This window comes from Salarias fasciatus, chromosome 13 (genome assembly GCF_902148845.1).
Source record: "Salarias fasciatus chromosome 13, fSalaFa1.1, whole genome shotgun sequence".
In the NCBI taxonomy this organism is placed as follows: Eukaryota; Metazoa; Chordata; class Actinopteri; order Blenniiformes; family Blenniidae; genus Salarias; species Salarias fasciatus.
This window is the reverse complement of record NC_043757.1, coordinates 21,320,600-21,343,598: the sequence shown is the minus strand read 5'-3', so window position 1 is coordinate 21,343,598 and position 22,999 is coordinate 21,320,600. Positions and strand designations below refer to the sequence as shown.

At 42.9% G+C, this 22,999-nt stretch overlaps 1 protein-coding gene across 1 annotated transcript; it reads right to left on the bottom strand.

Annotated features, from left to right (window-relative positions):
- Nucleotides 1-2,740: 2,740 nt before the first annotated feature.
- pgbd5 (piggyBac transposable element derived 5) lies at nt 2,741-21,950 on the bottom strand. The gene is made up of 7 exons (XM_030106868.1): nt 21,415-21,950; nt 15,284-15,714; nt 11,217-11,351; nt 7,538-7,718; nt 5,741-5,938; nt 4,271-4,376; nt 2,741-4,064 (listed from the first exon to the last, which is right to left on the bottom strand). Exons 1-7 carry the CDS (start codon nt 21,773-21,775, stop codon nt 3,869-3,871), a joined length of 1,608 nt encoding a protein of 535 aa, XP_029962728.1. The 5' UTR covers nt 21,776-21,950; the 3' UTR covers nt 2,741-3,868.
- Between the last annotated feature and the right edge of the window lie 1,049 nt (nt 21,951-22,999).

Genomic DNA, 22,999 nt, shown 5'->3' with positions numbered 1-22,999 from the left:
TTTTTCTTGATTGATGGTAAAACAGAGGACGAGTGAAGCTCTCTCCCCGACTGAAACGATAACCATCAAAATATTTGGCAGGGGAAAGAAAGAAAAATCCAAACCTGCCTTCCTTCCTCTCACTGGCCTCTGAGACTCGTTCAGTATATATAATTTGTTGCTGAGTAACCGAGGCCCTGCAGACTCTCAGCTACATATTTTTTCCTCATTTGTGGTCTGAGCTGAATGATATAAACACTGCAGAAGCCTGTTGCAGATGTCTCTCTCACACACACACACACACTCTTGGAGAGTGTCATCTTAATGTGTGTGTGTGTGTAATTCATCATAACATTCAAATGCAGCCACCTTCACAGGTGCATATTTTCACAGACGCGTTCGGAAAACACTCGTGCGTGCCACTTGCGATGCAGTCCTGGAGATTCTTTTTTTTATTTTCCGTGCGTACTCACTCTGCCTCGGCCTACCTCTTCTATTTCTGCTTCGCTTTGTAATGACTGCATCCATGCCCCGCAGGCAGAAACGCTCACATCAGGGCCTCGGAGTTCAGTCTCGCTGGAGATATTGGTTTCTCCCACTGTTACATGAAGCACTTCTCCATATCTGATCGTCAGATGTCAGAGGAAATGTGCGGAATGGGAAGGAAGCTAATGTTTTGGTTCTTTTTGTTAAAATCTTGGATTTTCGACATTAATGCTTCTTGAACGAACCTCTCAAGCTGCACAGAAAATAGACGCAAGATTGTCAATCATTGAAGGAATTTGTGATCAGAAAAAAAAAAAACTTGATTTCAGTTTAGCATTTTACGACGAAGACAGAATGAGCACCTCCAGAGTGTCTCATCACATCGCATTTCTGAACACATACGACCACCATGAGCATCAGAGACGTAAAAACAAACAAACTGCAATCTTCAAGAGGGGCTCTGAAACACTGAAGTCAGCAGGGCGTTACATAAGAGTGTGAAGAGGAGTTACTGAACTTGTGGAAATCTGTCAGATAAGGAACCCAAATTAAAGCGTACTTTCCATCCTTCTTCTCTGATGGGATTATCGGGAGCGTGGGCGCATCGCGATGAACAGATGGTGGCAGTAATTATCCATTCAGCTAAGGTTAAAGCGCAGCAGAGAAAGAGGGCATAACAAGAAGAGCTCCGAGCAGACAAGAACACAGGAAGCAGGAAATTAAATAATGCACAAAGAGTAATGGAGCTTGTGTTTGAAAGCCTGATTTTTACGCTTTAAAAAGATGGAACACTCATAAAGAACATGCATCTGTGGGATGAGCAGCAGGACTGTTGCGGCAAAAGAAGTATATTTTTGTGCATAGTTAACAGAGGGGCAGTCTCAGGTTCTCGTTTTTTTTTTTTTCATCAGTTATTCCAATTTTATGTCAGCAAATAAAAAAAAATGTTCATAAAAACAAGAAGAAGCATTTTATTAGTGGGGATTTTTTCTTTTCTTTACTTTGCTGAGGCGTAGAATATGGGACAGAGACGATATCTGGAGAGGTGACAGCTGAAGCAAAATACCAGATGTCATGACAAATGTGTGATTTGCAGATATCAAATATTGTAATCAAGTCACTGTGTGTTCAGAGCGTGACGCGACGGGAGGGCCTCCGGAGGGGAACAGTGAACGGACACACGACGACACTCAGTGGTTTTCTCACACACACACACACGAGAAACAGCAACAACAATGCTTTGGGTTAGTGGAAAAGTTAAAAAAACGAAAATCACAATCTTGAGTCTTCGATTATGCACATACACTCACAGTAATTTGTAAACAAAATATACACAGACATACTGCACCTCGGTCTCTAAATCTACCGTGGAAATCTTTTCACTTTTGGTTACAGTCATTAAATTTCAGTCTTATTGGTGGATTTTTTTGTTTCTTCATATAATCCATTTCATTATTCTACTCTATTTACAGGACTGATCTATGAAAGAAGTATATATATATTTATTTATTTTTCTCCTTTTAACACAAAACTAAAAGGATTATGTAGTAAACGTGTTGTTAACTTAACAGCTCTTGTCAAAGTGCAAGACCGTGATTAGGGGGGGAAAAGTGCATGAGCCCAAATACTCATCAAACCCACGCCGATGGAGTAAACACACAAAGTAACCTTGAAGGCCTCGTGACGCGTTTCCAGCTTTTTAAGCCACAGACTGAGGCATGATGGTCGTATTCTGTGTCTCTCCGCTCGCACCTCCAAATGGCAGGACGGACCACGGCGAGTCGGAATCTGTCACTTGGCAAGAAAAGTGCCTCCAAAACAAAAGCAACGCTCACACTGTCCAAAATGAAGCCACACACAGGGAGAAAGCAAATATTCCAGAACACACAGATGTCAGACAGGCAATTCTGTTTGAATATGACATTCACACTTTGATCCAGTTATAAAAGCATGACTGTAAAAAAAGGTGTCCGGTCTTTTAAAATCACTGAATCACTTCAACATAATTTGATCCACGTTTTGTAAAAGTCGTTCTCGTTTCATTGACTTGTTCTGTTTTAAAAGCCACCAGAGAGTCAGTCTTCATTTCTTTGCATTAAATTTTGCTTCACATCATTTAGACAGAGCATGAGTCACATTTATTGTTAAACTTCTGTTTACTTTGGATGCTCCAATTTTATCTTCTAAATTCTTTGAGAACATCAACAACAAAAAAATGATTATAAAAATCTATTTTGTGTCTATCAAACATAGATTATATTTGGTTTCAAACTAATATTTATGTGATGGTTTTGTGGTCATACGTGGCCAGGAGGGTTTTGATCTTTGGAATATGTTAGGCAATACGTTCGGATGAATTAAAGAGGATTTTCAAAGAAAAAGATAAAATAATCATTAAAATTATGAAGGGACTACTTTTTCTAAGTACTTTTAAGTAAAGATATTTATTTACCGACACTTTTCTCTTTCAGTAAACTCTTAAGTGGGAAAGGTTTTCCCATGCTTTCTTCGATCTGATCTTCTTTTCGGGGGCTGAACTGGTGGCACACTGGTCGATGTGGCTTTATATCAATCTACAATCTCCCTCTTGCAAGTACAGTATGCAGCAATACAACACGTCTGGGTCACAATAGCCGTACGTTTACATCCTCAGGCTCAAAGTCGCGCACACAAATGGCAGTTCCACTTATTTAAATACACACACACACGCACGCACGCACACGCACACAGACATTTTTTTTCAACACTCACCTGGAGCAGAAACCATTTCCACACTGAACAATAGAACATCACAATCCAGATTGTTAATGCATGCAGCATGTGAACACACCGTAGTCCTTGTTTACTAAGTTTCTGTTACAGGGACGCAGGTGTTTGTGTGTTTTTTTTTTTTTTTTGTTTTTTTTTTGTTTGCAGAGTGTTAACGTCGAGCTACAGGTAGCCGTTTAGCCTGAAGACGATGGTGTCGGGTGTTCATTCAGGCCCGTCTCAACAGTTTCGGGAACTTGGAGGTGACATCATTTAGGAGCGAAATCCTCCGGGTTTCGCTGCTTCTTCCTCCGTCTCTGCGTGTCGAACAGCTCCGGCTGACAAATCCTTAGTAAATCTGTGTGAAGTTAATAGTTGCGGCTGAGGCGTGTGAAGTGTCCCTTGGCTTACGATTCTCTGTTTAGTGTGCAGCTGTGTTTTAATGAATATTTACAGAGCCACTAAAACAAACTATAGGAACGGAGAGACACACACACACAGGCTTGGCACTGCTTCAGTATTACCACATAAGACACAGACTGCGGAGTCTGTACAACCGGGTGTGTGTGTGTGTATGGGGTGTGGGATCGTGTTTGTGTGTGTTTTCTGTTGCGCCGCTCCTTCTGTCTCGGCCAGACTCCTCCTGCTCGCTCCCTCACTGCGTGGGGGAGCAGTCGTCTAGATCCAGCAGCTCCCTGACCAGTCTCTCTCCAAACTGCGCTCGGCTGTAGCGCTTGACCGTGTAGGCGTCGGACATCTTGTAGAGGATGTACGCGTTATTGATGGCAATGCTAATGCTTAACCAGAACACCTGCTGCCAGGTCTTGTTGGGCTTGTGGAAGATAAAGTACCTGCGTGAGGAAAAACAACAGCTTACAACGGAGTTTCTATCTAAATACTGGAAAACTCACAGAGAGCATGTAAATGCTACTGTGAGGTTAAATAACGATCCTATCTTCTCTGATCAGAGAGCAAATCCACAATGTGTTTCAATAATCCTCAAACTACTCAGTAGGCGCATCATCTTGAACACTTTCTAGCAAAAGGTAGGACTTACTTGCTGTATTTATCATCATATTTGCAGATGTAACTGAGATGCGCCGCAAAGGCTTCAACCGCCAGAGGACATGGGATCTCGCCACTTTTCCTCTTGATGATCATTCCTGCCGAAACACAAAGAAACCACAAACTGAGAGCGGGAGGCGTGAAGGGAGAAGACGGGATCCAACTCAAGGGATTCAGGTTTTTTGTTCAGTGTTTTATTCAACATAAAACCAGAAACACGCAAACGTGAAGCTTTGTGTTATTTTCACACACAGTTTGTTTTTCAATGCTTTCTTCTGCTCTTTAGAGATAAAGTATCTTTTCTTAATTTAAATCTTTTGATCATGGAAATTACAAGCTGAAGCACAAACTCTGGACTAAAGACAGAAGCTGGATGTAAACGTGACTTAATGCTGCCACCTAATGCACACTAGTGGTATTACCAAATATCTAAACACTGTACCTTTAACCCCTCAAACACCAGCTTTGTCTAGAGGGATTTTTTTCCCAGCAGTTGATTGAATTGGTTTTAACATTAACATTAAGCTCATTTGAGAAAATTTAGACTGAACTTTTCTAGAATAAAATATCTCAGCTAATCTGGACATTCAATTTTTCTATGGCGATCTGGAAAACAAATCAAACGGGGAAATAAATATAATAGACAGGAGTAAAAGTATCCCTTTTTTTTTGGAGAATATATAGTTTTCTTGTGTTCTCTATAAGCTTTCTGCTGTGAATTTTTGCGCCCGTGCACCAAATATTTGATTTCGTACATTGTCTTTTCATGCCTCACTACAAAAACCACGTTGGTGTTATTGACAGCTTTGGAAAAAGTGTTTAGTTCTTTAAGCACACGGTGAACACACACACACACACACACACACACACACAAACACACACATACACACACACACACACACACACACACACACACACACACACACACACACACACACACACACACACACACACACACACACACACACACACACACACACACACACACACACACACACACACACACAGTGGAAAATCAATACAGGACGATAATGGTTTAACTGATGTGGAGCCTGGCTTTCACACAGCTCATTTAATGACTTAATGAGTGAACGAGCGCACGCACGCACACACACACACACACACACACACACACACACACACACACACACACACACACACACACACACACACACATCTCCAACACAGCTTAAAATGTAACAAAACTGACTGGATTACGCCATAAGAGGATGGGAGTATCATGATCCTGTTGCCTCCTGGAAATGGATTATCATGGATTAGAAGCTTTCATTAAATCTCCTTGACATGAATACCAAACGTTACCTGATGCTAACTCCAACCCAAAGACGGCTGTGGAACTACTTTTATTCTCATTTTCACCTCACTTCAAGCAGCGGTACGACCACACCGTGCACACTGACTCATATTTCATATAAAATAACATTTAGAGGAGGTTACGGACCTTCTTTTGTTGGGGAATAGGCGTTGCTGAGGAACCTGAAGTGTCCCTTGTTGTACCAGCTGATCAGGGACATGCTGCCCTTCATCATCATGCGCGACTGTCCGCGCTGCGCTGGCGTGGACCCGCAGACCAGCATGCTCTGCGGCAAGCCCGTGCAGTCGCTCTTTCTGGTGCTCAGCAGGCCGCAGCAATATATGTCTGGAAGGAATATAAAGGGGATCACAAAATGCAACGACTCGCCTCTACACAAGAGACAAGTTCAACTAGCCAGTCAGGATGACGTCTGACAGAATACTAATGAGGTGAATTCGATTTAACTCAGAATGAAAATGGACTGATTTCATTCTTGTTGGGTCTCAAAGGTGAAGGACAGCTGAGGAGTTTTAAAAACAACACTGTCTCAAATGCAACAGCGTCCGATGAAGTCTTTCTTTTGTTTGTACCAAAAGCTGTGTGTCAAAGTGCTCGGTCTGCTTATCTCTTGTACCGCTGTAAAAGGCTTTTTCTCTCCTTCACATTACATCGCATTGTCTACTTTCTGAGTCTTTATTTCCTACATGGATGAACAGAGAAGAAACAATCATGTGATACAGTAACGTTTTCAATTTGCAGACCGATTTCTATCTGGACGGGACTGTGAGTCTATGCCATCGTGCGTGTGTGTGTGTGTGTGTGTGTGTGTGTGTGTGTGTGTGTGTGTGTGTGTGTGTGTGTGTCTACAGGAGCTGCTGTAGAGAAGTGCCTAGTAATTAACTCGGTTAATTAATCCTGCAAAGATAAATTTGAAAAACAAACAGTGCTTTTACGATCTCAGAACTGCTTTGCTTTATCAGATCATCAATTCATCTTCAACACATCAGAATGAGGACATAGAAATTTTAATCGCTCTTATTATTTTAGTATGCATACTGATCTGTCTCTGGCTGAGTGTTAAACAGTCACTGCAGTGATATTTGGAAACAAAAACTATTTGTAAAAAGGAAAAGAATCAAACTTTGACATGTAAACACATCAAAATTCGACCATGAAATATCTACTCTTTCAGAATCAAAAACAATCTAATGTGCCCAAAAAATAAAAGCTTTGAAGATGAAATATCAACCTCAGAGAAGACTGATTTCCTCATCGATCTTCTGTGATCCTCAGACTATACAAGATTTATTATATCTTTCATTAAGGCTTGCATCTTTGCATGACATTAGCCACGGCTGCTTTATTTCCTAAAGACAACGAGCCGGCAGCAGTGTCTCCAAGCTCAGCTGTGATCGATGTTTAAACATCTGAAAATCATCCGTCTTAATCTTTAAAGAAACAACAGCATTAACCGAGTTTATCATCAATCTTTGATTTCTCCTCGTTGCAGGTGTGACCATTTAGGAGCATGCCACAATGAACGCCCGATTCTACGACAGTGGAAGACAAAACCGAGGCTCGCTCGCACATACATGACTGATCATCTGAAGAGAGAAAAAATACAAAAGCTGTATGATGTAGCCTCATCCAATCAGAGCACGGCTTGATCCCCTGCGCAGTTTAGCCCGGGGACGTTCTTATCGCGCCACCATTAAAAATAAATATACAAATAGAAAATGTTACGAGAGCGAGGGGTGAGATGAGGAGAGAGATTACAATCGGTATGTGGAGGAACAAGATGAGGGGGTGGATAAAAGAGAACAGCGGAGGAGGAGGAGGAGGAGGAGGAGGAGGAGGAGGAGGAGGAAGAGGGCTTTTGTTGTTGTTGTGAGGCGGATGAGAATCGACGCGCTCTCGGCTTGACGGGACCGTTCTCTTACACACCTTGCTTGCTGAACTCGGTGAAGAGGCTGAGGCTGGTGATGGACGGCCCGGTGAAGACGATGGTGTTCTTGCCGGAGATGTTCTGGCAGAGCTGCTTGGCCACCAGGCTGTGGAGCTGAGGTTTGTTCTTCAAGGTGGCCAGGCCGTCTGCGCCCTGGCCCTCCTTCAGATGGACCGAGATCTGCGGAGTGGGCGGATGGAGAGATGGGAGAGGAGAGTGGAAACGGGCCTCAAGCAGGCGGACACCATTTTGATTTCACTTCAAAGTGCCATCTTATCAAATATTTAGAAACGTATCACTTTCTGGAAGATTCAGTGCTAATTCCACAATATTTTATAAGACTTTCATAAGATTTTAGATGACCCAAATCCCCTTCTGTGAGGATACTTTCTCTTTCTACCTTTCAGCTCCGCACTGAAATACCTGCAGGGGGATTTCGGTTCTCAAAAAAAACTTCGAGCTGCTTTTCCACTCTGCATAATCATAAATTTAAAAGATGCAGAAGACAAAGTAAGAAACAGCAGCTGGTTTTCACAGACAGTCGTTACCCAATCTGACCAACATGGTGAGCACGGTGTCCTTCTGGCTCGATCTGCAGCGACTCAGGAGCAGCGTGGCATTAGTCTGATCAGGAAGCATCCATACAGGACCTGTAGCTATCAGACTAAGTAATCAGTGCACACATGTGTGTCTGTGCGTGCATGTCTTGTGCATGTCTGTGTGGTGCACTGGCTAATGGAATCTCATTGATTCGCTCCATTAACTCATTTTATGTCTTGGATTCTCTCTCTCTCTCTCTCTCTCTCTCTCTGTCTCTCTCTCAAATCATTTCGACAGAGCGCTCGATGGAGGCACATGTGAGCGCACAGCGGCTGGTAAACACTGAGCGACTGCCAAATGGCTGCTTGTTGGTAAATGGATCTGATAATGGAACATGCTTTAAAACTTGCTGCTTCACACGGGAGACATGACAGGAACGGTTCAATCATCACTTTCTATTTCACATGAGGTCATTTCGGTAAAAGAAAAGACAAATTTCCCTTCTCCTCACTGGGTTTGTTCTGGTTCACATCCAAGGCTATTCAACTGTCTCCTCCCCTTGTTGCTCCTCCTGTGTTTGTCTCTCCCCCTGCTGGGCGTTTAAATGATGCATTTGATCCCTTTCATGAAATTGATAACTATCAAAAACATTTCCCATTATTAAAAAAAACAAACATGTAGATCAGATAATGCATGACGGAGGTTGCTTGATCGTCTCACAGATTACAATTTTTAAATGTTTAAAATCTATAAATATACTATGTAGATTCTGCAAAATGCCCCTCCCCCTCCCACAGAAGGTTGATTCTTCTGCTCGTGCAACAGATTTCATGTGACATTCTGAATCGAGGGTTGCAGGCAGTGCGGGTATTAACGACCAGTGATATGCAGCTTATACATAAAACTGACTTGACTGTGGTTTATGGTTTAATGTTCGGACGCTGGCTGCAGCCCAAAGTAATTTGTGCGTCCGTTTTTCAAATAAATTAGCTGAGACCGGTTGCATCTGCTGCAGCACTATACCCATGCATGTGTCTACCGGATCCTCCGCCTGCTCTACTGTTGATCAAATCTTTATGTCCTCTTTTCATATATCCATGAATCTTCTGAGGCCTGAGGCCGCCGATCTCTTCATCCAATCCTGCATATGTTACACTATGCATCGCTACATATGCATCAGTTTAGCAATCTTAACAAACGGTTTGAGTTCAATATCTCAACAATCAATAAATCTATTGCTAATCCAGTGCAATGCGAAGACAATAGAAAGATGAAAAATTATTAGAATTTCATTCATCTTTGCTTCCATTCTGTGCTCTTTAGAGCAGAAGAAAAAATAGGTTCCCAAATACAACAAAACCAACGGCAACAGATAAAGATAAAAAAAAAAAAAAAAAAAACAATAAAAAAAACACACGGTGTGTTATTGACAGGACATTTAGGCCCAGAGCTATTTTTGATCACCCAACTCCTCGTCCTCTCACAGATCTGGGATGTCTGAGTAACTAGGACACCGTTTCCAAAAAGAGGTGTTGATGTTGAATTTTTAATGGGATTTTTCGGCACTTCAGTGGAATCTGACGCACCTCCAGTCCAGACGGGAGAAATCTCAGAGACTCAAGCTGACAAACTTGGAGATATACGAAACAACAACAAAAAAAGCTTCCATTCAAAGATTGGGCTGGCAAGACATCTACGAAACTCTCCATGGGGCCCTTTTTTACTTTAGAGAAACTTGGAAATGGGTTATTGTTTGTTTTTTTTTTTAAATTCAATGAAAAGTAAACAACAAATGATTTTATTTATCAATTATAAATGCTTATTGAAATTTACTTAAAGTGTTAAACTGACATAAATCCTACCCATTTCATGATTTTAAGCTTAAAAATAACATTAAATGTGATATATTTTCATATGTGATCTTCTTACTTTATTCACAACAATATTAAGTTACATTTTCCAACAAAATAAGTTTAATTTTTCATGAAAAAAATGACTTAATGGATGCACTTTTCATGTGTTTGACAGTAAATTCAGTTTCACTAGTTTTATGAGCACAAGACTTGCTCAAATTTCTTTTCTGAGCATCTTGATCAGAGTTCATTTCTCTGGTTCCGCAGTTTAGCTTTCCTGAACCTGTAGAACCTTTTTTAGTGCCATAAACTATGAGCTCACCGGGAAAAAAAAAGAAGCTTTTTTTTTTATATTATTTCAGCAAACCTGAGTGTGTTGATCATGTCAAAAAAAAAAAAAATTACTGTACATTATATCATTTTTTGGCAATGCCTCCTGGTGCAATATAACATGGCCTTAAATTCCCTTAATTCCCAGCTCCAAAACCTACAGCATCACTGCTGCCTTGATATCAACAAGAAAAAGTAAAGTAAGAAGAAGGAAAATTAAGTTACATGGAGTTTTTTTTTAAACATGGTCTCACTTAACTTGCTATGAAATATGAAATATAAAACGCCGAAGAAACCTAAGGAGGACTCTGTTTACCTTGTGAAACAGTATTCGTACTGGTTAGAGATCAGACAGGTCTGTCTGGTTTTCGGTCAGGCCTCCTGTGGTTTCAGGACCGCAGTTACATAACGTCCTGACCAGTGCAGAAGTGGAAGGTTGCATGAAGGTTATTAGGAAGTTATTGGTGTGCACAGCCTCTCTGTTTCTGATGCAACAGCGCACATCCAAACCTCCAAAAAGCATCGGACAACCAATGTGTTACCCAGAAAGCACTTCTCAAGTCAATATAAGTTTGATAAATTAAAAAAAAAAAACATATTCTGTCTTCTTCTTTACTGCAATCAAAAGTTCCACAAGCTTATAACAAACATGAGAAGCGATTTTCTTCTTTTTGCAAGCAAGTAATTGGTTCAAAATGATTCAGCATTACCACTAAGGAATCTGATTTCTGATTTTCTGAGGATCAAAGTCTTCAGACTTCCATCTTTCATATTTGATATAAATATATAAAATGTCTTCCAAGACATTTGCAAGCAGCAAATTAAAATAGAATCAAAGCAGGCAGACAAAGAGGTTTTATTTTCTCCTTGCTCATCGTTTCTGACTCTGCACCCTGGAATCAAACTGACTGATGTGTCAAGTCGGGCTCAGAGAGTGGAATTTGTTGGCGCTCACCTGACAGATGAATCCAGTGGACGTGCACTGTCGAACCCACAGGCTGAACTTCCTCTTCTTCCTCTTCCTCAGCTCTCGCTCTGTGCAGGTGGTGATGAAAACTGGGTCCTCGTCTATTAGAGGCTCGTGAAGAACCTGCCGACACACAAAGGTGAGGATGCTTCCGTAACACGTGAGGAAGAAGATTTTTATATAATCATGTCACAAGTACAAAAGGTGTTAGAGGAAAAATAGCCTGGACGGGTTTTTTAGTGTGTGAACATGGAGCGTGATGTAACAGTACAGTTACAGTGTAAAGACGGAAGGCTGCCAACTGAAGAGCCTCACACGTCTTGCATGAGTGTGATTCTGTGTGAGAGGAAGAAACGCAGCCTCAGCTGTGCGGCTGCTCCGAATGCAAAAACCCTCTGAAACAATCACTCCTCTCCCGTAAGCCTCAAGAGTTTTTTCTTTCCATTGTCTCAAATGGAGCTTTGTCCTTGAAGCACCTCTGAAGCAAATCCATCCGTTTAGTTTTAAGCTCACAGAAATTACAATTGAAATGATGTGAAAAGTGATTTATGCCGTGTTGTGTGCAGTTTGGATTTCTATTTTAGGAATAAAAAGAGAAGGAAAAACATCCCAGTTTGACTTTCATGCAGTGTTTGCATGTTCTACCTGTGTATGCATGGACAATCTGTAGTTAGAAAGGTTTAATCTGTTTCACCATGCCAAAAAAAATGTAAAAAGTAAACCTAACATGCTAAAAATTGTAAGTAATTATGACTCATTTTAACTCATCTTACAAAGTGAAATCATTGATCTGTAAAAGATAAAGCTGGTGGCTGAAACACAGTAGGTCTGTCTGAAAACTTCACCAAGCAGACATTTCTCAGCTGACCATGAATCTCATATTTTCTGTCACTGTTAAAAGCAACAGCCTCACTATTTTACAGCATTTAACAAAACTCCCAGCTGACAGCCTTCTGAGCGACACCATCTCACAAAGGGTTTTGACAGAGAAGAAACGGAACATGCAACAAATGCAACAAATGTCTGAGACAGGTTTTCCCTTGAAGGGATTTTTCTGTATCTGCAGCAACAAATCTTCCATAACATCAAGGACATCAAATTAATACTGCACATTCAGTGGCTTTATTGTTGTATATGAATAAATTGTGTTTAAAGAGAGAAAAAGAACCGTGTGATCCTTCACGTGGTGGACTGAGCAGACCTTTCACATAAAGCAGCCTTTGTGACAACAGAATCATCAACACGAAGCAGTCGATCTGGTGCCTGCCAAATCTGGTGCCAACTGATTAAAAATTAAAGACAGGAATACATAAAAAATGCATCAGCATTGCACAAAGTTAAAGTTTAATGACTCCCCACCTTTTAAACAATCATTTTGACACATGGCAGGCAGAGCTACAAAATGGTTATTCGGAAGGTCAAGAAACGGTTTGATCCAACTGCTCGAATACGAGAGAATACCTTCAATACAAATGAATAAAAACATTTGGATTTTTTTGACTGTTGCTACAACAGAAGTAGTTGCAGCTCCTTGTGTGGACAGGATGAAGGTCCAGTGACTGTTTCAGAAGTAGAGAAAAACCGATCCTTCTTTAATTCATGGTACCATCTCCCAGACAGGCTCGCTGTCTCTGAATAATCAGCCTGGACTGAGATCAGATCCGGAGGATGAATCTCCACATGAAGATTACTGGGAGTATTTATCAACTGGCCCACAAATTCACAAATCTGAACCTGCGCAAACGCAACCAATAACGCACAACAAATATTTGCAATTCAAATCCTTCCTTCCTTCCCCCGCTGTCATCCAGGTCAGTCGTGATTTGACTAAAGCTGAGGAGAGCAGCAGCGAACGTGTGAGCATTCCTCCATCGCGCCAATATTAATAAGTAATTTCCCAGTCAAATACGGCCTTATGGATTATTCCATCTGAAAATGAACGAGGCTGTGAAGCCAGCGGATGGATGAGATCACCCAGACCACAGCGGCCTTTTCAGAAATATCTCTTCCTGTAGCAGCCACACACTCGAGGTGGCAACATTACTGCACAAATCCTCAAAGTAAATCATTTGCATAGGTTCATTAACCTCATATTGAATAAAGCAAGCAGGAAAATCCATTTATCGGCTTCCTGCCTCTCAGTGGATATCCAGTGAGAACTCCAACAAATGCTCTTAAAGATTTTACAACTTGCAAGTCGATGCAAAGCAAAGCGTCACCGGGTTGTTTGAGTGACACCAGACTGGCACAATATGTGAAAGCTCACTGCAAACGAAAGCTGACACTTCATGCTAATATGCAAGGCAAGTTTGTGGACAAAACGTGTTGTCACATCCAGAGACATGCTGAGTCACGCAGAGTGACAGACACTTCAGGTCTGTGTGGCGAAATATTCTGGATTTGAACTCAGTGTTACGACCAAGCATTAGAATGACCTCACTTCCTCACAGAAACGAATCACTAGCCCTCTAAATAATTTGTGCATATGAATATTAACTCATCTTCCAACACTCGGAAAACCTCTGGAGTCGCAAAAAATTGCTAATCCTGTTCACACTGACCTTCCACACTCCCTTAATATGATTTAGTAACAGGATTAGTACAGGTAAGAAAAAGAAGAAGTTACAGAATCAGTTTTTTTTAACCTATATACATTCACATATTCATTGCAGTGGGGAAGAATTGTAAATATTGTTAGTTTTTTGACCACTACATGATATTACATCTGGTCGGTGTCATTATTTTTCCACACTTTATGGAGATTATCAACATTTTTCTTGGGAAAAGCTGATTGAAATCGTCATTAGCTGCAGTCCGAAATCAAACAGACTCATCAATTCCTTTCCTGCCTTCACAGAAAGTCAGTCATTAGATGAGCTGATTACTTTTCCACTGTCGGCGGAGCAACAGTTTCCGTCTGCGTTGTGCCACTCTGTCTGGCTGTGCCCACTCTGCCCCTGGCACTGATTAACCAAGCTGGCCCAGATACACATCCACTGCTCATGACACACACACACACACACTTCCAGATCTAATTGGATTCAGCTTGAGCGCAGAAATACATTCCAGCCAATCACTGAACAATGAAATGGCAATGAAATGAACTCAACAATATTTATTGAAAGTGTTTATTTGGTGAATTTATAAAGCTGAATTACTTGTGGATGCTGTATGAGGAAGGAATCGTCTGCTTTCCCCAAACGCAACTTTCCAACTCTCACGTCACCTTCACAATCGTGTTTTAGCGTTTATTCTCCAAAGGGACCAAAAGAAAATGAATCAGCCTCTTTCCAGTACTTCATTAAACTTTAAAGGTGAAACGCTGGCTACACAGGTGACAAGACGGGCTGCGGGAATACGATTAGTCACCTCTCTTTCTCTCTTCTTAATTAGATTCTGAACATCTGGTGTAATATTTTTTTATTATTCTTAAAAAAATAAAAAAAGAAGTCAAATGACAAAAGGTGGAAAACACGAGCACTTACATTTCAGGTCTCTGCTTCTTTTGCACACTCAGTTTTTGACAGAAAGAGCACATTTCGTTTGCTTGTTTCTTTCTTTTTGACACAGAAGTACTGAACTCCAGCACCGCAGAGGGCCTGGTACGATTCCAGCCCCGTTGGTTATTTGCGGGTCTTTTCAAATATGCAGTGCTGCAGCTCATCCAGATAAGAAAAGTGAAGTAGGAGTTGAAAAAAAGTCCAGCCTGCCCAAAAATAGAGAAGCGAGGCTGACGCCCCGCTGCCCCAGTTGCATAAATGTGACTCCCAGCAGATACAGTGAAACGCCGAACAAGGAGAAGTCTGTTAAAAATGAGAGCTATTCCACAATCCTGCTGTGTCGGCAGTTTTCAAGCTGGGACTCCAAACAGGAGCTGTTTAAGATACTTTGACCTAGTTTAAGATCAATTCTGAATTCATACAATAATGTCTTCACTACTATATTTGAAATGCATGTGTTGCAGTGAAGCTGAAGACAAGTGTGCAACAAGGTTTCATATATTTATGGAATCACAGACAGGTTTAAGAAAATGTGTGCGTGTGATCTGTACACACCTGAGTCTGTGAGGGTCTGAAGGTGCAGCCGAACGACTGCTGCAGCGAGTCCAGGAAGGGCTGGATCTTGTACAGGCCCTGGTTGCTCCCTTGCGACGGTCGGAAAGCCACGATGTGGAAGTACTTGAGGATCTTCTCGAAGCGCGACTGGCTCATCTTCAGGGCGATGCTGCGGTTGCTGAAGAAGCCCGAGCTCCAGATGCTGAGCACCGACTCGCAGCGGTGCACGCTGGTGGAGATGACGAAGCCCAGGAAGGCCTTCATCTCCTGCGCCGTGACGGGGCGCCAGCCCTCGTCGGAGCCGAAGCGCTCCTGGAACTTCTTGGCGTACATGTTGGTCTGGGTGACCATGTTCTGGATGCAGTTGTCCGGGACGAAGAGCTGGAAGAAGTCCAACGCCGTGGCAGTGGCGGTCATCTTCTGAGCAGGGCCTGGATCGAGAAACACAAAAGGAAATTGAAGATCCCTGTACAAGCTTCAAGCTTCAGCCTCCAAAGTTGGAGAAAGTAGGACGAATGGATGGAAACTCGACTGAGTGACAATCAGACCTCCCCTATAGGCTGAAGTCACAGACAAAAACCGTCCCTCAGTACCGAGTTTTAAACTTTGTCCTGAGCCTTCAGAATGATTGATTTTGCTGAATAAAAGGTTTCACTTTTGACACAGCGAGACACAACAGAATTTGATTTGTTGAGCCATCACTGTCAGGGGTGGGTGGGATGCATACAAACTGCTCCTCGCACACATAAACTACACTGTCATCTGAAAAGAAAAGCAGAAACAGTCACAATGGATGGATATCTATCCATCTTGGAAGAATGCACTGCATTCAGAAACACACGAGACGCCTGGGTTTTACATATGTCAGCCGCTGCGGCTTTTGGCATTAATGTCAGGAGCCCAGGGCAGAGCTGGAAAGTTTACACAACATGACAGCCGCCACACTGCGATGTGCCCGTCACAGCGGGGGGGCATCGACGCCCGTGGAAGGTTTCAGCGTCTCCTTGCTTCAGTGTTATGGCAGCAAATGAGTCACATTCATGAACGAGTGCCACCACGTCAGGGAAAACCTCCAGAGAAACAACAGCTTATGAGAGATGGTTTTCGCTTAAACAGCTGTGTTTATGCTTTAAACTAAAAGGATCCATCAAAACCAGAAAACTCACACATGGAGCTAACAGACCTATTATCTCCACCTTTACTCCCACTGCAGGGGAAACATCTGCAGCTCCATGAGGAAAGCTTGAGGAATTACTGGAGTCATTACAATAAATACGCTACATCCTCAGACTGAGTTTCTTCGCCATGTGATGAATGCTAACCTGTCCAGCTGGTTCCCTGCTTGTGGCTCAGTGTCGTCTGTGATCGGTTGCAGCCAATCACGACCAAAAGGCTGGTGGCATGACGGTGTTGAAGTCTGAAAACTACTATATCTGCATTTTTGAGAGACTCGGGACTGGATCCACTGTAGCATCCAAAATCTATAGCCAATACTAACAGCTACACCTGGATAAATAATTGCAACAAGAATATTTTCAGAACATTTTGTATTTATGGCACTAAGAAAAAGGACACATTTTATAGTTGACATTATTTCTAGGCTCTCACGCTAAATGAGGCTGAATATGGTGTCTAAACTGAGATGAGTTTGAAACACCTGCTGTAAAATCTAGTAATAATCACTTAGAGTTTATGTAAAACAATGAATGAGGAATTCAAATTCTGAGAAAGATAAATAACTGTACCTACTAACTGTGACAAAAAAAAAAAGAAGAAAATATACGTCTTGAGCAATGGATGAACAACAACATCACACTTTAGAGGTATTTAGAGCCTTCGTGTATGCTTTTGAACTGTGGGAGGCAGGAAAGCCACACATGCACAGGGAGAACATGCAAACTAGGCAGAAAGCGGGAAACCAGCAACGCTCTAACTATGAGGAGAAAGTGATCACAACTACTAACACCATGCAGGACTGGATTAATCATTAAACAGTCACAGGAGAAGCTTAATTTTAAAACAGGATAAAGAAAACAAAACAACCAGTAACAATAATAGGTGCTTAAAGTAGTGAAATCAAATGCTTGACAGCTGAAATAGTTCACTACAGTGTGAAACTGATGAGGATGAACTTCAAACTTCTCTGCTTTACCCTGGACTGTCACAAGACGAGGGGATCCTGATATTTACATGCCATTTAAAGGCTTCGTGCCTTGAAGCTTTTGGCTGTTGTTTGGAAGCCACACAGTCGATACACAAAGCGATGACTGGCTTCTGTTTGCTCAAGTAAATTAGAGATTTTCTCCGAGGTTGTTAAATCCGCGAAAGAGAATTTGGACGTTGAGCAGAACAACTTCAGGCTCAATTGAACAGCACGATCTCATTATATCTGAACAGCCACGAGCGAGGTTTTCACTCTCTCTCCCTCTCATCCTGAGCAGCAAGCTGCAAACTAAATAACAAAGGCTTTTTTTTTTTCTTCATTCTTTGAATATTGACACATACAAGATTTCATCCCTAATGTTACACTGTGGAAGCGTGGAGGAGGACGATACAACAAAGCAGAAAAAGAAAAACAGACTTGGAGGACAAGCGCGCCCACACAATTGATGCTTGCGGACTAAACGGCAGGAGCAGCCTGGGCACGGCTCGAAATTCACTCATTTGCATCCCATTAGGCTTGAAAGTTGAGAGTAAAACGCAGCATGACTTTCAGGCCACTCCTCAATAAAAAAAAAAAAAAAAATCAGACATTCAGACTGAAGGTCCGCCAAGGCAGTGATTCACCATACCTCAAAAGGTAGCCAAAAATACTACCTAAGGAAGAATTCATCATTTTTATAGATAATGAAACTGTTTCATGTCCTGCTGAGCAAATACAGCCGTCCTCTGCAGACTTCTTCCGGTACAGCTCATCTCCAGCACAGCCAGCTTCGCTGTGATGAGTCTGGACTAAACATTTACATAATTCCTCTTTGGCTTAACTAATATTATCCACTGTTAAATCTGCAAGACAAACCTAAAAATATTCGTCTCCCAGTTTTCTCATTACAAATGTTCATCTAGGAAATACATACAGATGCCGCGATAATCCGCTGTTGGAGTTTTCCCCCATTGTCGAGGGACAGACATCTGTCTTGCAGGGCTTTTATAACTATGGATTAAACAGCGAGAGATTATTGTGTGTTTGCAGCAAATAAACCCTTTACACAGGAAAACTGGTCTTCGAGCTCAGTTTATAGAGGAAATTAAAAAGAGAGCACTTAAGATGTTGAGAGTAAATTTAATAACCGTCATTAATGGAAGAGGCTTTCAGAAATAAAATGTGTCTTTTTCAGCGTGCAGTGTCACATATTGACAAAGTAAGACAAGCAGCAAACAATATCTGTGGATATCTGTAGAACTTTATGACACAAAAAGAAAACACAAAAGTTTGAGTAAGTTAATAGCTCTGAAAGACATCTGTCTTCTGTCCAGATGAAGGTAAGGTTCGAGTTAGGGTTGAAAGCCAGGTGTGATCCAAAAGCTTGCTGGACCAGGATTTAACGTCGTCCTACGGCCATTGTGGCTCATTCAAAATATCCGGTTTGATTTCATTTAAAATTTTTGTTTCTTGAACTGAAAACTAAACATGGGCAAGATGAGCAGAATTCCATGCCCAGACGGATCAGTGACATATGGAGGGTACCACTAATCTACCAAGCACTCAGCCACGCCCAGCAAAGTGAATGAATAAATAGCTTCTTAATACCCTTCAACATCACGACACGGTGGTTATATAATCTTAGATGTGCATGTGTGCATCATAATCCTTGCTCTGATAAAATAACGAGCCACACGGCGAACGATAAACCATGTCACACTGAGATGAAGACAACACTGACCAGTGAACCCGCCCCCCTGTGGAAGCCAGATTTGTTTTGCTTTTGCCAAGAATTCAGCATGACTTCCAAACTGTGCACCTGTTTGAGAGACAAAGGGAGGATCCGCAGCTCCGACTGGCTCCATGCACAAAAATCGCCATCCAGTCTGAATGTCGCAGCGCTTGCGAGAGGTTGACTCAATGCTTTTTGACAGTGGCTGATGAGTTATGTACAGGGTGCACGGTGTCCGAGGAGTGCAGCTGTCACATCCACACTGCGTCTGTGTCAGCACATCGACAGACATTCAAATTGGCTGTGAGGCAGACAGGAAAGCCACGAAAAGATCTCCAGACAGGTGGTGAGCTGCATAAAAAAAATTCTAACTCGCGATAACAATATGTCACTGTGAATCACAGTCCAGAATAAATATTTCTAGCAGAATCCTGTGCCTTAAAAACCTGTACTTGCAGGTATTTTATTGGAGTTTCCATGCTCTCCTTTTGCCTGTATGAATGTTCTCTGTCTTCCTCCCTACAGTCCAGAAAACATACATTTCAGGCTAAATGGTATAAATGTACCCTGTCCTTGCCCTTGAGCAGCCGGGATTGGCTCCAGCACCCCGAGACCCTGAGTTAGATGAAGCACTTTGAGAAGACGGATGGATGTGTGGATGAACGCTGATGTTCAGGATGGAGTGTTCAGGCTGATTAAATTCGAAAATGGCTCCAGTTTCTTGAGGTCTGAAGTGTGATTATGCTCTCTGGCAGCACCACATCCAGGCAGCTCTTCACCATTTCAGCCCTGACATGGGCTAACAGGCTCACACTCCCGCCGGCCACGCTTGTGCAAACACACACTTACTGCATTTTAACAAATCCGACCAGAACGTACAAAGCAGGCAGACACACCTGCTGCCACCCGAGCTTAGGTCAACACAGCCGGGACGTGGGAGCGCTGAACATCCCGCAAGCCTCCTCCGATTAAAGAACCACTCAGGGTACCCTGGATTGGCAGCGTTTGTTTCAGGTTATTTAGAGGAGATTAAAACAAGCACCGCTCCATAACTAGGACTTGGGTTATAAAAAGCAGGATTACAAAAGATGGGCGGAGGAATAATGCTAGGAAAACCAACAAAAGAAAAGAGAAAAACCTGAATTGAAAAGCCTTTTTGTGTGATAAAAAGCCTAAAGTCAGAACTTTTAATACTTTTAATTTCCAGGTCATGTGGCAGACACAACAACTGAGAACCTCAACGTCACAACAGGACATTCACGTCTTCTTCAGTTTATAAGATGGAGTGTAAAACGAATCTGACTCTGGTTGGTTCGACTTCCTGCCAGTTTATCTGTGGTTGGTTTTGTGCTTGGGCTTTTATCAATTTGTTTAAGTGTGCTTCTGGGTTGTGAGTGAGAGCAGACTGGGGCCTGGCCCATATCTGTTACAGCCGTATGATGTTGGTCCAGATCCAAGTCTGCAACAGCGCAACATGTCATGGTGGATGCAGGATCCCCACCAACAGAAACAGGAAAAAAGGCTGAACAAATCCAGCGCTGGTGCGCTGTTAATCCAAACTGTAGTTACTGATGTACACTAGGGTTAATGATTGATAGAAAAACTGTGAGGAGGCAGCTCTGTAGAGAGGACAAGGAGAGAAAGACAGAGCGAGGGAGCAGTGTGGGTGCATGCTGTTGTTTCACTGTCACGATTCACACATACAAACGTCTCCTGTTTGCACACAGAGAGAAATCATACGAAATCAAGACACCCAGCATATTTAGCTGACGGAAATACATTTAGATTTATGGTAACTAATTTAACAAAGGCAGATATAAGATCCAGCTTTTGTGCATTGGTTCTGCACATATATATTCATACTTATATATTCATGTAGATCCAGGAGAGGCAGCATGCTGTTTCTCTAAATCAAACACCATGCACCCCATCATGCACTGCTCTGCAACATGAACACACACTACAAGGCAGCGTGTGTACCACAGCACCAAGGGGGGAAGTATCAAAGGCTAAGCGTGTGTCATTAACTTAATACAGCAATGGAAGGATGCAGCCTCATGCCTCTGAGCCTGTCACTACAAAGGGCTGATGCACCCTCGGATGAGGATGAAACGTGCATGTGTGCAGCCCGGCAGCCTTCTGCGCGCTGCAGAAACGGCCTGCTTGACCTGGAAACCGCGAGACGCTCCGTTGGTCTCTACACGCCTGTCCAGGCAGCCGACGCACGGATGACCTTATTCGTGCGGCGCGTCTCACCGTATGTGTCTTTGTAGGGCGGCACGGTGACATCCTGCAGGCTCTCCGTCCAGCCCTCCTCCTCCGCCTGGCTGCGGGACAGGGCGCCCGGGGGGCCGGCCCCGCCGCTGCCCGCTCCCCCGCTGTGTCCGCTCTCCTTCTCCCGTTTCTGGTGCTGCTGCTGCTGCTGCTGCTGCGGCTCCTCCTCGCCCACCTCGGCTATGTAGTTGTCGGAGTCGGAGTCCCCGGAGGTGCTGTAGAAGGGGTTGTCGCTGCTGTCGTCGCCGGACTCCCCGAACACATCGTCGGATATCTGCAGGCTCTCGTACCGGGAGCGGGCCGCTTCCAGGAGGGACAGCGCCTTCCGCCCGCACTCCGCCATCTCTCACCGTAGTGATGCTCTTCTCCTCTCCCCACCTTCCTCGGTCTTCCCCCCCCCCCCGCCTGTCTCACCCTTTCACTACGGCTCCGGCGCCGTGAAAGTGATCACGATCTTGCAGGAGAGGCGACGCGCGTGTGCCTTTAATGTGGCGGCAGCGCCTTCCTCCTCCTCCTCCTCCTCCTCCTCCTCCACCTGCCGGCTCGGATGCGGAGACCCGGCGGTCAGAGGAACGTGTGGATCCGGGCAGAGATATTAAAATATCCCCCTTGATGTGGCTGCAGCACGCGCAGGGCTCCGCAGCAGCAGCATCCGGGTTGAGGATCGCGGAGGAAAGGAGCGAGTAGTGGCTGCCGCCGCATCAGCTGACCACCCTGCACTGTCATCCAATAGGAGACGCACTCTGGACCCAAAACTCATGATCAGATGTAATGCTGTTTTAGTGCTTTACATGCACAGTATTTGAAATTTGGTAGATCTTTATATGTAGATTGCAGTGATTGTTACACGTTTCATTAAGATTTAGGATCCACAGGAATTAAAATCTTTTTTTTTGTGTGTTATTTTTGTGATATAAATTTGGACAGATCCATCTTCTATACTTGTACAGGTTTCTGGAGCCCTGAAGTCAATCTCAGCTGTGGATGTACCATATGGTCACCACTCAGTCACAGGACAAACAGAGCGAAGAGAAACACTGCACACATATGGGCAATTTAATGTCACCAACTAACCTCACTTGCATGATTTTAGACTGTAGGAGGAAACTAGAATGCCTGGTAAGCCACACACACATGGCTAGAACATGCAAACTGCATATGGAAAGGTCCAGTCAGTAAGCCCATGACCTTCTCACTGTGAGGTGAGATCGTCTTTATTTACAGTCTGTAATTGTTGTAAGCATTACTGTTATGGTTTTGCATCAGTACAAATTTCAACATTTGAATTTCTTTCATCCCAGAGGAATCCCACTATAAATCTCAAAACAACCTTGATGTGAATAATTTCAATTTCTGTGATATTTCCCTATCATAAAACTGTGTTATAATTAACATAATATATTTTCCAATCATCTTTCTGTTAATTATTAGATCCTTATTAGACTTTACAAACTGAAGCACACTGAACACACATAAGCAGCTTACAGTTCAAGGAGAACTTAAACTTCCTATAGGCACTCACATGTCAACTGACCCAGCTTGAACCTCTTGTGAAGGAGGTCCGACT

What these genes read in the sequence shown, in the direction of transcription:
- pgbd5 (XM_030106868.1), bottom strand. Translation starts at nt 21,775, where the DNA reads ATGGCGGAGTGCGGGCGGAAGGCGCTGTCCCTCCTGGAAGCGGCCCGC. An exon ending in GCCCTACAAAGACACATACG is followed by an intron (nt 15,715 to 21,414) that starts GTGAGACGCGCC and finishes TTCTCGATCCAG; the next exon opens with GCCCTGCTCAGAAGATGACC. An exon ending in CACCGAGTTCAGCAAGCAAG is followed by an intron (nt 5,939 to 7,537) that starts GTGTGTAAGAGA and finishes TATTCCTTCCAG; the next exon opens with ACATATATTGCTGCGGCCTG.